We start from the raw sequence: 14,386 nt of genomic DNA on the forward strand, positions 1-14,386 counted from the left end.
GGAAGATATTAATTAGGCAAACACATAGCTTCTTCTCAGAGCAGCTCTTGGTTTAAAAGCTACTCAGCCTATTGGTTTAATGGCTCAATTAAAAAAAATGCAACATCCCCTTTTTATAACGTTTTTCATAGGGTTTTACTTATTATGAAGAAATCAGTAGACTGAGATTTGGGGAAATGGGACAGACTTTTCACAAGGAATAAAACTAATGATAGTATGTGTAAAAAGTCCCCTTTAAAGGAAAAATACAACAATAGTGTAAAATTAAGGAACGGTAATCTGGGAGGTTGAGTTTTTAACTAGCTGCCTAACTCTATCTCCAGCTAAACAACATGAATATGGAAAAATCTAATATAGAGAATGTGATAATATGAAAAACAATGGTAATTATCTAGATATACTTTCCAAATCCTTCTCATTGGTAATAATGGTTTTTAGGTAAAGAGTATAAAATACAAAACTGTTAGTCATTGTACTGCCATAGCAAAGTGAAAGCTGTGGGGTTTTAGTCCCTTATTAAATATCTCCTGGAAGAGGGCTTCCCTGGTGGCAGAGTGGTTGAGAGTCTGCCTGCTGATGCAGGGGACGTGGGTTCGTGCCCCGGTCCGGGAAGATCCCACATGCCACGGAGCAGCTAGGCCTGTGAGCCATGGCCGCTGAGTCTGCGCTCTGCAATGGCAGGGGCCACAACAGTGAGAGGCCTGCATACCACAAAAAAAAAAAAAAAAAAAAAAAAAAAAAAATCTCCTGGAAGGGCCAAAGATGGTATACAGAGTTCTGATGTTATTTTTCAAAGGTTGTCATAAATCAGTCTTACCTGCAGAATCTATAGGGAGTTAAACATTTTGGGATTAGACAGGAACAGCCTTCTTCTAATTTTCTTTCTTTTTGTGTGTGTGAATGTTCTGAGTATTTGTAAACAAATTGCAGTATTTTGCCTTGTTTTCAATTATTAGGACAAACAGCACCTTTGAGATACTGACCTACTGTCAGTATTAGTGGTACGTTACATTGTGTGACCCAGTATAAATTAGACTGTGCCTCTTTTAATCTCCCTCTAAGCAAAGATATCTTGTTTTCCAGGTAGGTGATGGAATTTGAATGGAGGTGGATCAGGGTTTGGTATAGAGTTTGGTGTAGAGCTGTTGTTACCAAGGATACTCAGGTTTTCCTAGTTGGTGAAGTATAGCTACATGCATTCAATGGGCCTAAAACTAAAAGCAAGGTACACATTTCAAAAATGTGAAGTCAGTGAACAGATGAGATGAATGTTGCCTGATTTTCAGGACTCCTGTAGTATTCGTGACAAGAAACTACAGTTGGTTCAGTGTTTGCCTACCAAGGTGATGCCAGTTCATCTACAAACACCTGGAACATCTTTTCTGTGCATTATTCATGAAATAGTGCTCAAAAGGGATAACAGTGACACATAAGCCAACATATATTGGAACAGAGAGTGAAGCAAACTGGTGGTAAAAACATGACCTTCCTCCATAAGGTCAAATAGTTTTATTTTGATTAGACACTACAATACAGTATATATCCATTAAAAAAAGAAAACTCTATAGTGAATATAAATTATTCCTTCCATTCATCAATTCTTTTCCATTACAGCTTTGGTACAATGTGATTTCAGTATATAATTTTTAAATACTTTTAGCATCACAAAGTCAACACAAAGTACAAAACTAATAATCCAAATTAGGGATATTATCATCTACACAGTGGTATTCAGTGGTAGGAGAAAATCTTACCTTGATGAATTCATGTCACTAGCTAAGCTAGAAAGGCATACCTAGCAGACATGACGGAAATATGCACCATTAACCAGCTAATGTGTGGATTAGTCTTTGTTTTTTTTTTTGTTTGTTTGTTTTGTTTTTTACAGAATACCAGCAGCAGTCATTTGGGTGTTGAGTGAATACTTAAGTCCTCAGTGAGTTTTCGCACCTTGCTCTTCCTCCCTTAAAGGCCATGAGTAGTATCTGAAGACATGTACCATGGCCAGAGTACTCAGAACTTGACCTGCCACCCAGCATTGCTCATACTGGCACAGTTGGTCCTGCAGCTGGCTGACATCACGGGGACAGTGCTGGAGGGACAGTGAGCGCCCATCAGCCTAAGGTTGTTCTGAGGGGTCGGCGGTGTGACGTTACAGTACACAGGCATTCCAGTGGCTGGGAGGGACCCTTGGCCTGCCTGGTTAGGTAGCATGATTGGCTGTTGGTATGACTGCTGGGGCAGTCCTTGAGAACCCTGGGTCATTGGCACCTGTAGAAAGACACAAGACAGAAGCCTGTATGAAGAGGTTATTTTGGGGTGTCCCATGAGCTAGTGGTGTCATCAAAAACAGTCATGCTTTTAGGTTGGAATCCCAGCTCTCCCTTTTATCAGCTGTTTCACATTGGGCAAGTCACTTAACCTCTCTGATTCTCTGAGTCCATCTGCATAATGTAACCTCCTTTCAAAGTGCCCCTGAAAGGACTGCTGGGGTGTACAGCTCTTGGGACACATCTGGCTAGAAGTACATGCTCAGGAGATGTTAGTTCTGAGCCTCCTTCCTTCCTCTCTCCTGGCCCTCGAGGGACTGCCATCTGGACCTCCCACTCCGGATTTCTCTCTGTTTTGAAAAGCCACGCTCCCATTCCGGTTTTACGCAAAGTGGTCTGGAGCCATCGATAGTAAAAGGGGATTCTGTCCCAGGAACACCAGCTCACTCTCAACCTGCAGCTTTAGAGAACATCTCCTTTCCAGTCGGAGGTAGAAACTGATGCAGTGTGAACAAGGATTGTCAGGGCAGGAGGACCGAGGATAAGTTCTCCAGGGCCATCCGTACCTGATGCAGCTAAATTTAATGATTAAAGTGTTTCACCAACCCTTCACTACCCCCTGCCCCCTGCCAGGGTATTTCAGGATATACATTACAGAAGGGGGCATGACACTTTTTAAATACCCAGTGTGGGTTTAGTCTGGAAAATGCAGCTGTCAGGTCCAATAAATGCCCTTTAAATGAATCTTGAGATGCCATTTTAAAATCCCTTATAAGATAAATTTGTGCTGAAATGAAGTTTCTTTGAGTGTGACCAAAAACAAATGAAAATTTGCTGTGAGGACTTTCTCCCAGTAAGTACAATTTCAACAGAATGCCCGAAGGTCTTCATGAATAGAACTTTAAAGAATTTTCTTCCATGAATACAAAGTCTATATGGAATCACACTTAGCAGGGCATTCAAAAGCCACAGTAGTTACAGAAGTATACATTTCCCATTTTCTGCTTGTCTATTATAATCTTGACTCAAAATCAGCCGTCAGCACTGGCTGGGCCTAGCACCTACCACCCAGCCAACCAGCCGACGTGGGGACATACCCACAGCCTGTACTTAGGCAAGTTCTGCTTTATAAAACACAATTTTCCAAGTTACTGATATGCACCTGATAATTAGACACGGTTGGGTAGGAGAGCATCACGCTTTGCACTGGAGTTCCCTGGTGGCTGCTCATCATGCCCTGACTCTGAGGCGGCTGCTGTACCCCCATGAGGCCTTGGAACCCCTGTTGACCAGACAAGAGCGGCTGGTAACCTGTGAAGAAAGAACACCATTTGAACTGGTTGTACCAAGAAGAACAATGATGAATGACATTGTACGGGATGAGAGCACTTCTTCACCAGGCAACCTGCAGACCTTTCAATCTCTGTTATCAGGAGTGTGTATTTCCTAATAACGCATGTTTTGCTTCTTAGGGCGGACAAGGGTATGACTCCAAAAAATTCACTGATACTTCCATCCTTAAGAGCGGTCCAATCAGCAGGTTGTGACAGTGGTAAATTCTTCATGATGCAAAGACGGGAACCTGTATTGACATCGGTTGACTGCTGTAAATTAAACCTTTCAGATCTATCTTTTGCTTTGGTTTCAATGATATTTGGAGAAGTCACACATTATCAAGTTTTTTCCTAATTAATTTGATTCATTCTCTTACCCTCTCGCTTTTCTGCATCACCTCACTTCACACACAGATCACCAAACAGCCTGTTAACTTAGGATACATTCTGTTTTCCATACCCTAGTGAATAAAATGACTCCCTACTCTACATAATTCAACGTTCATTGACTTAGACAAAAGGTAACAACAGCAGGTGTGTCATGCTTTTATTCTGTGCCACCACTAGCTCCCAAGAAAACGTTCTGGCAAAACACTCCCATGAAGGATCATGTACATATCACAGATAATGCAGAGTACAACATGTAAAGAAGGTATGTGTTTATGACCTTCTGGATGGGTCAGTTGGTAGGTTTTCTTTTCCTTCTTTTTTAAGTGGACCAGGATTTATTCTAATTATCTTAATCCCTCCTACAAGATGTGGTTTAAAATGCATTCTTAAATGAAGGCTGTGAACTGTTCTTACAAATATTGGGAAGAAGGTTGTAATGTAGGTGAAAATGACATGGTGCTAGAGAAATAAAACAGATTTACTTCATGCTGTAAAATAAGGTCCTTCCAGAGCTCATACTATTAACTGTGCTGAGTGCCTGGAAATCAGTGGAACTGCTGTCTTAATACAGTTCCCTGCAAGAAAGTCTTTACAATCCTAGGTTTTCTTAATGCAGACACTGTTTTACAACCAGATTTAAAAAATTGAAACAAAGGGTAAAAGATTCCTAATCAATCCACATTGTTTATAAATAGACCTTGTTTTGAGTGCATGTGAGAGTTTTAACTGAGAAAGGGTAAAATTACATAAAGACTATAATGTAATTTAAAATTTTTTTTAAAGGGAATTCCTTTATTTTTTTTTTATTTATTTTTGGCTGTGTTGGGTCTTCGTTTTCTGTGCAAGGGCTTTCTCTAGTTGCGGTCTAGTTGCGGCAAGTGGGGGCCACTCTTCATCGCGGTGCGCGGGCCTCTCACTAGCGCGGCCTCTCTTGTTGCGGAGCACAGGCTCCAGACACGCAGGCTCAGTAGTTGTGGCTCACAGGCCTAGCTGCTCCGCGGCATGTGGGATCTTCCCAGAACCAGGGCTCGAACCTGTGTCCCCTGCATAGGCAGGCAGAGTCTCAACCACTGCGCCACCAGGGAAGCCCTATAATGTAATTTAAACAGACAGTACTTCGCTCTCCTTTGCTCTGAAAAAATGTGTTTTCACTCATCTTAGAAATACTGTGGAAACGTGTCTTGCAGATAGTCACTGAGTTAAACTCTGTTCATCTAAGGAGATGGAAATAAGGTGTGGTCAGTTTGGAACACCTGAGAGAGCAAACTTGGGGATGAGCCGAGTTGGGAGGCCTGGACTTGTGCCTGCATTGATTGGTAAGTGGAGCAGGTGTGTAATCTGGAAAGTCATCCTTTGACCTCCTTTATGTGTCCCATTTTTTTCACGTTCAAATTACTCTCCCTACTCCACTGTCATAATGGTTTTCCTTACTAGGTTATTCTACATTCTCGCAAAGACACCACATATTAAGAATGTAAGTAAGGGTCCTGACCACCTTTCCTCCAGTTACATTGTGTTGGGGTAACACAGTCAAAGCCTCCCTTACATATGCTTTGCGGCAGTTTATACGGTATGGAAAAATCATCAGACTTGGGGGACAAGAAATGTGACTTAAGGCCATGTCATGGCCCTTACTACCTCCCAGAATGCCTTATATGCAGGGAGAAATTAAACATTAATTGTAAAAAAACTGTTTTCTATGATTTCCCATTGTCTAGATCTACCACTCTTATTCATATACCCGTTGGCCCTAAAAAAATTCTGTTGCTCTTTTACTATTATTATGACATTACTCCTAGCCACGTCAAATTCACTGTCATATGAATCGTTGTATATGTTAAAAAAATAACTTGGCGTGACTATAGAAAATTTATGACCACAGCCTTCCTTACCATTTCCTAGTTCTACAACAAAGAGCAGGCAATGTGAACACACTTCCAAGTCTGTGTAATGGTGCCTTATTTCTGGCTGAAGATTCAAAGTACAGGTTGAAAATGAGAGAAATGTCTTCTAAAAGTCTGACTTATGTTTGGTCTTCTGGTGAAAGCCCAGTTAGCCTCAGTGGTCCTGTTGCAGAATACACACGGCTATTATGTAAACAAAAAGAGGAGAGGAAAGGAGGGGAGCGGGGAGGGCAGGAGAGGTCCAGTGGCCTTGCATCTAAAGATGATGTATTTGCTTATTGAATCGTTCCATCCTTTCACCGAGTCATCTTCAAAATGACTCTGTTTCACAGAGTCTGTTCAAAAATAAATTGAGGTGGCCTATGAAAGATTCATTTATTGCATCAGCTCTATAAACCAAAATTGGGGTGAAAGGAAAAATAAGTCTGATGATAACAGAGCTGTTAAGACATACAGAAAACAGAATGTCTTGGTAGAAAGGGGAAGCAACTGTCAAATAATATTCAAGGAGAGAAAAAGAGTGAGGTTGGGTGGCCTCGTCCCAGTAAAGGCGCACGGCCTGGGAGGGTGTGATTCATCTTTGCTGAGCATACAGATGCAGGGACACTGCGATGTCGCCCTCCCCAAGCCCCCTCTGCCTGATGATTTGTGAACTTTAATACTCAGTCATGCATAGCAATGGGCTACCAGCTGTGCACTGGGATTCCCACAGTAAACACACTTAAGGCAAATAAAGATTTACGTGGGGAGCGAATCATGCCATACAATTTCCAAATGAAAACTTAAGTGTAAGGAAAGCCCAGTTTATATTCATGAACCCCATTCATTTCTCAATTTGCTCTCCAGGCAAGAAATGTACACCTGGAATGGTTTAATTGGAGGGCTCCATTCCTTTACATGATGCTACAGAAGGTAGGCAGCAGAATGGTCCTTGAGACAGGAGGCTATTTGGAATGTGAATCTGAGCTCCGGTCCAGGAATAGACAAATAGAAATGTGATAGCAGTGACCTAGGCACGAACTAACAGGGTCTACCAGGGACACAGCTCGCCTGAAGGCAGAGGTGGCAACGCTGGCTGGCGGCAACCTGCTTATCTCGTCTATTCGAATGAGAAACGTGTTCCAGTTTGTCAATTCTTAGCTGTGAAATGATCAGTTTTTCACATTTTATTGAGGATTAGTCGATAGAATGCATCTGACAAAACAGAAATAGCAGAAGTAACTGCCCTGTAGGCTTGCTATGGTGATCATAAAGACATGGGCTATTGTTATTATTCCTTTTTCAGTTGAGATTAATTCAGTTTTCAAGTCACATGCATCATTTATTTTCTGAAGGTAAAAAGGTTAGGAAAGGACAAATGCCTCCTAGCAAATAAATGAGTACCCTCTACTAAGACGGAGGAGTTATAACATTTAAAATGTCTGGAGCTTACAAATCTGAAAATTTAATATTGTTTTGACTAAAATACAGCAGTTATTGAATACTGTTTGTAGTCAGAGGATAATTCATTAATAGTCTGTCAAGGAAACATTTCGCTGGATGTAGCATATTTATGAAAAATCAGAATGTTAATTGGGATTACAATTTAGGAATTATAAATTGCATGATTGTGACTGACATTATTTTAACTCTTATTTGAATACACTGTTACAGAGCCAACATTTTGGAAATGAATGAATGACAAAGCCGTAGTAACCTGTATTTTCAGGGTTTTGATTCCCTGGTTGTTGTTGGTTATAAAGGTTGACGATGAGGAAGGGTGTAGTTAGGAGGGCAAATATCTACAGAGCAAAGTAATTGAGAAGCTAGACAGTTCTCATCACCTCCCCAAACCCACCCAAGCAGTGTAATTTTCCTGTTGGGTTTATTAAGTATTCTTAATATGGTAGAATGCCTTTTCAAATGATTAAAGTTGATAATCTGCTTAATAGAAAATATGACTTATCTTGGATGAACCAACATACACACATTTCTCCAGGTTTCTAAGGAACCAGCTAGCTGATTCTGAATTCAAATTCTGTTCTTTGTACATGGTATTGAGATGGAATTACAGTAGTTCAGTTGTGGCATGGCTGGTGAAGACTATGAAAAAGAAAAAAAGTGCTCATCCAGGGCTGGCTTGTCCCTTTGCCGAATTTTTATAGTTCATGCACTGCACACACCACTGCCTAATATCTGCCCGGTTCGGTTTCTTGGTTTCCTATCAATTCCTCTAAACTTTCATCTTCTTTAAAGATTTTCCATTTTAAAGGAGCTAACAAGCTATATTTGTTGATCACTTACTCCGATCCAAGCAGTAAATTAAGCACTTTTACTTTATTGTCACAAGAATCCCGGGAGGCAGTCAGTGTTATTAAACTCCTTTTGCAAAAGAGACAACTGTGACTTAGATGTAGACATTGTCAGGGTCACACAGCTAGGAGGAGGGAACGCTAGAAATTAAGTTGTGGTTTTCTCACTTGGGCATCCCTGCTTTTACTCCCTAAATTGTAGTACTATTTATTATACATTCTTCCAACTTTCATAGCTTAACGTAAATCCCCTTAGCATGGCAGGTACTCAACGGCTGTTCATTGCATTAATTGTTTTCTCAATAGTTAATTAAGTAAAGAGGACAAGAGTTATGATCCATAGTCTGTTGAACAAGATCTTGCTGATATCAAAGGAAAAAAATCAAAGGTAAAGCATAATTGCCCGACAAAATCAACTCAGACCATGTAATAACATTTTAAAGGTTTGTTACTCAGATACTGGGACACTAGACAGGCAGTCAGGTTGGAGTAGGGTCAAATGGATTCTAGTCCCTTCATTTACTTAATTAGTTTCTAATCAGTGGAAACTACAGTTTTCAATTACTAAGACCAGTTCAAATAACGCTTCTCCTCACAATCTTTGAAGACTCTGTATATTTACTCTGGATTGTTTTCTCAAAATATAAGGTAAAAATAACTTATTTGCACATTCAGTGTAACATCAGTTCTGTTATTTGACTGCACCAGGCAACTTGCTGCCCCTAGGAAAGTCACCTGACCTTTGGAAACAAAAATAGTATCTGTAGTATTTGAAAGATAAAAGTGGGTAAGAGAGAGACGATACACAGAAACTCTGCGAAACAGCCTAGGATGTCAGAGAAATCAAAATCCCCCAGGCCACTTAGAGGCGGCTGTACTTTCGGAGTCTATAGACTGCTCTCATCAGTGTTCTAATTCTATGAATACTATGGATCTGTTCCCCAGTTTTACTTCGTTATGAAGGCGCACTGTCTTTAAGACAGGGGTCCTTTCTGGCCTCATCTACCTACAGCACCTTGGTGCTCAAAGTAGGCTTGAGTAGGGGGAACAGATGTATCCTATGGAATCACGATATCGCTATGGTTTCCTGAAAGAGGAACCACCACCTTATGCTTCAGAAAGTGGATCTGGGGTACCGATAGCCCCTCGCCCACCTCAGGTAGAATGGAAGATGCCCTCGACAGTTCCACTGACGTTGAGGCCTCCCAGAACCAGGGGGTCCTCTGGGACTAAGGAGGCATCTGATTTCACTGGCCTTTACAGACACTGTCCCACTCTTCTTACTCCTAGGTGCTGACTCCCTGGTGTGACAGTGTAGGTGAAGGGGGGTCCACTTTGAAAGGCAAGGTGTGTATCTTTTGAAGCATTTTGCCTCTACGTCAACCTCCCAAATTATGTGACCTGAAATGCCACGTAGGACTTTTAAAACAAGAAAGCCGTACAGACTGCATCCGAAGACACTTGTTTTCAAACGTGTCCAAAAATTAAGATATAGGATAAAAATATCTAGCCTCGACATCATAATAAGATACTGTTTTCTTCTTAATATATGAAGTAAAATAGCATAAAAAAGTCAAAAAGAGAAGTATAAAAAATTGCTTTTTTTTGGGCTCTTGAAGTCCATTATGACTTCTTTCATCTTTGTGTGTCTGCCTGCATCTTATTTACTGGCAGACTCTGCATCCATCCCCTTTCTCTTCCTCACCATTTATTATTCAGTGGTTTCATTCCTGAAAAACAAGATGCAGAATGAGCCATGGGGAGGCTGCATGGGAAGAGAGGGAAGCCCAGTCCATCCATATGAACTTGAGGAAAGCTGTCACAGGCCGTAAATGGAACTACACTTCCTGAAGCAGTAGTTTTTCTTCCTACTTGGTCTTTTGCTCATTAGCTTTCCTACCGCACAGAGTGTAATTCTTAAAAGCCTCTTTACTGTCCCCCTTGAACGTCCACGCGTGGGTCAGTTTCTAATGGCCGTACACATCAGATGAACCATCTATTACTGCAGGCTCGGGGCCTCTTCATGTAATTAGACCATCCAGATCCATGTTATCGCAACTACAAAGTTGGTTTTCTTTCTCTCTTTCTTTTTTTTTTTAAATCAGGGCAAACATGAGAGACATTGTTAAGTGACTACAGGAATGGCTCATGCATGGAATTTCAATGAATGCCTCTGAGGGAAGCCGGCATTGAATTCCATTTTAAAAGGACGAGGCTGTCATATTATTGAAGTAATTCTCTGAACTTTCCTGGCCCTGAGTGCTGTGCTGACAGCCAGAGAGCTTCCACAGCCCAGAGGGAGAAAACCTGCATGAGCCTCACAAACGTTTTACTTTATTAATGAGGCCATGTGGCTTAGAAGATAATACGGCGTTCCCGCGTTTCTGCACATCTACCAGTGTTAATTACGGATGTGCTCACACCAGGCTGGGTGACAGCGAACTGTTGCGGAGGCAACTTGGAGGAGTTCTTTCCCCAGACTAAGCTCGGGGCAAAGTCAAGACAAAGATGGGTCTAATCATTCCCCACAGTAGCATTCCCTCTGGTGGATATTTTCACTGATGAATTGCTTTTGATCAGCTGGCTAGAACAGGACAATCGTGAGGTCAAAGGTCATGGGGTCAATACCATTGTGATCATATTACTGTCACTGTCACATAGCTACAGGCTGTAACCTAGCCCTGGCCAACTTTTTTTTTTTTTTTAAGATTTTTTTTGATGTGAACCATTTTTAAAGTCTTTATTGGATTTGTTACAATATTGCTTCTGGTTTATGTCTTGGTTTTTTGGCAGGGAGGCATGTGGGATCTTAGCTCCCCAACCAGGGATCGAACCTGTACCCCCTGCATTGGAAGGCGAAGTCCCAACCACTGGACCATCAGGGAAGTCCCTGGCCAAACTATTTTGAAAGTAAGTTCTATGGTCATAGATACAATCTGTAGAAACCCACATCAAAACAGGAAAAAACATAAAAAACCGAAAACCACTTACTTTAGAGTCAATCAGAAGTGCTCTGTTTATATAGGAAAGTGTTATACGTTATTTTTCCCAATAGTCAAAGATAACTATCTTCTTTTCTTCAATTCCAGACTGGCAGGGTTCTTAACTAAACTTTATTCTAGTGGTAGATTTAACAATAACATTGTTCCACTGGTAAAGTCTGCTGGGAGGCAAGAGCAAAAATCTAGGGCAGAGACAGTAAAGACAGGAACTAAGGCAGAGATGGTAGGATGACAGAGAAGGGACACACTGGGGAAATACTTAGGATGTGAACTGCCAGACACTGGCATCTAGGAGTTTTAGTGCCATCACATGTTGGATGAGTTTGTACCATAGTCATGAATGTCCGTTGTCCACGTGTCCACTAGAACATGAACTCTCTGATAAACAAAAGCCCTGATTTGTAGTGCTCGCTGATTTCCCTGGTGTAACTATTCCCACTGTGGCCAATTTCAAGCTATAAAGGGCTTAACAATCAGCTGGCAAAATTCCTGATGTTTTGAATGTTGCTCGTGTGGGCCAGAACGAGAGAGCTCTGGTACACCACTGACCTGAATTCAATGTCAAGCAATCCAATTTTCAGTTCATTTAAATTTTGTTCCTTTTATCCTTCCTTCTTCAAACCTATTGACTATTTGTTCTTTGACATTTCTTGTAAGAGTGACTGTAAAAGCCATTCATAGGATTTTATGAACGTGGAGAAGACAGGCACAGACACTGGACTGTACATTAGGCTGTACACTGGACGTACACTGGACGTACACTGGACTGTACACTGGACGTACACTGGAATGTACCCTGGATGGTACACGACGTACCCTGGGTGTACACTGGGCTGTACAATGGATGGTACACTGGACATACGCTGGACTGTACACCAGATGTGCACAGATGTGCCCTTGGACTGTACACGAGACATACACTGTACAGGTGATATGCACTGGACTGTACACTATACACTGTACACTGGAATATACCCTGGACTGTACACTACATACTGGAATGTACCCTGGACCGTACACTATACTGTACACTATGTACACTGAGATGTACACTGGGCTGTACAGTGGATGTACACTGAACTGTGAAGAAACTGAAGCACCAGCATGACGTTTTCTGGTACATTGTGGACACACGTCCTTTGAACATATATATGCAAGATGCCAAGCTCTAACTGATTTCAGGATTTAGTTTCTTCTGATTTTTCCTTGCAGTCCAGTAGACACATCAGTCTGTTCTCAATCTCAAGATGCCAAAAAAGTTTAAAAGTCAACTTGCTTACATTTTGTTACAACCAAAGAGTGAGTGATTCTAAATTATATAATGTATAGCTCAAAAACAAAAACAAAAAACCCACAACTGAACTTGGTATAAATGTACGTATTCTATCCATAACTAATGTTTTCCAAGGAGAAAATATGGGGATACACATTTGTAAAGTTCTCATCATAGGGTTCAGGGAACATAACTCCTGAGTCCCTTGTTCGCTGTCTCTTTATCAGTTTTCCGACAGATGGCCCCAAAGTAAAGCTGCTGGGCACCAGATGATGTCACAACTCTAAGCAACAATGAAGAGATACTTTCTGTTCATCTACGTAATCAACACACGATTATCCTTGTTAACAGCAATAAGAACAATCTTTAATCTCACCACGCGGGGAACTGTTATTTAAAAGTGTTGCTTTTATCTGGGTTGACACAACAATTAGAAATCTACAGGCTTGTCCACACAAATACACATGCGCTTATCATCATCTTTTTAGCTGGAATCAGAGTATATGGTCCACACTTAAATCCTATTTCACAATAATTAGAGTAAAAGTAAAATTGAAGGACAAACGGTCTTCCACCCAAGGCCTGCAAGAGTAAAACTCACATTTCATCATGGTTAAATGCTTTATAAGCACCCACATAGAGCGTGAGCATTTTAAGATAGTCACAACCTCTGCTGCCTGCTGACTTCAACGTAATGAGCTGATGCAAATACGCCGGGTCTGAGAGAACCAGCGAAGGCCTCAGGTTCTGTCCGTGGCAGGACACCAGGCTGTGCTGAGAGTGTGCTAAACCAGGGCCATCCTTCCCAGCAAGGAGTGTATGCGGCCTTCGTGGAGCTTTGGATTCTCAAGGTTTTTGCCACTTAGTCCTGCCTCATCATCTTGTCTCCATGTTTGAGTGCCTGCTTCCCCGCCCAGCTGGAACTCTTTTCCCTGGTCAATGGTTCTCGACATTTTCCTGTCTCTGAATAACCTGGTTCAAGTGACCAAGTTAAAACACACATATTGCTGGGCTCCAACCCCCAGAGGTTCTGATTCAGTAGGTTTGGGTGGGGCCTGAGAATGTGCTTTCCTGACGAGTGCCCATGGGATGCTGATGCCACTGGTCTGGGGACCACACTTTGGGAATCACTGCTGGACCCTGGGTCTCAATAAATACTTGAATTCCTTGAATTCCTATCGTTTAACCCGCTTACTTTTCCCTTCATAGAGTGGGTGATGGAATCTGGCACATCACATCCTGTAGGGGGGGCCATCTCTCCTCTCTGATTTCATTTTCCTTATCTGTAAAATGGGGACCATCCTTTCTCAAGGGGTGTTAGGATGGTCCAAGATGCACCTCTTGTAAGACAAATCCCAGGGACTGAGCACCTGGCAATGACCAAGATATGTGACTGCCCTGCCTCTGCTCTTTTCACTTTCCACCTTGTATGAACTTGAATTAAATTTTATTACTGATTTAGGTCCTGCTTCCCAGGTAGATTATAATCCTCTGGAAGAGGAAGCGTATCTTATACATCTGGGCCTAGCCCCGTATTCTACATTCAGTGTCTCAAGAACATTTTATCAATGATGTTGATAAAAAACCATCCTCATTTCATTCACCCTAAACGACTCTTACCATGCCACATTACAGAAAATAAGCCAACAAACAAAAACGTCAAGGAAAAGAATGAAGAAGCAAATGTACTCAGAAGAGCGAGCCCCCAGCCCTGCCCGTGCGTGAGGCAGGGTCAAATGGAAACAATTTATCACCATCACAGTAGAATAAAGACAAAGACGACTGGTTGCCAAATGTTTTCTCTTAGCCCCTTTGTCTCTGGAAAAAAGAAGTTCCTTCCAGCAGCAAATCAAGAGGGCACAGCACAGTTTTCCACTTCCACCTGATGCTAATGGGATAGGCATAGGGAGAGGTCCACAAAA

The 14,386-nt window shown here is 41.7% G+C and overlaps 1 protein-coding gene across 15 annotated transcripts in view; it reads right to left on the bottom strand.

The window, feature by feature from the left end:
• Positions 1 to 1,475: 1,475 nt before the first annotated feature.
• The window catches only part of ARPP21 (cAMP regulated phosphoprotein 21), a 116,433-nt gene continuing 103,522 nt past the window's right edge, over positions 1,476 to 14,386 (bottom strand). For all 15 annotated transcript variants that reach the window (XM_065885845.1, XM_065885843.1, XM_065885846.1 and 12 more), the window contains 2 exons: positions 3,433 to 3,581; positions 1,476 to 2,271 (listed from right to left, as the gene is read on the bottom strand). In XM_065885845.1, coding sequence (XP_065741917.1) covers positions 2,014 to 2,271; positions 3,433 to 3,581 — 407 coding nt within the window. In that variant the 3' untranslated portion in view covers positions 1,476 to 2,013. The remainder of the gene's footprint in view (positions 2,272 to 3,432; positions 3,582 to 14,386) is intronic.

This window comes from Phocoena phocoena, chromosome 10 (genome assembly GCF_963924675.1).
Source record: "Phocoena phocoena chromosome 10, mPhoPho1.1, whole genome shotgun sequence".
In the NCBI taxonomy this organism is placed as follows: Eukaryota; Metazoa; Chordata; class Mammalia; order Artiodactyla; family Phocoenidae; genus Phocoena; species Phocoena phocoena.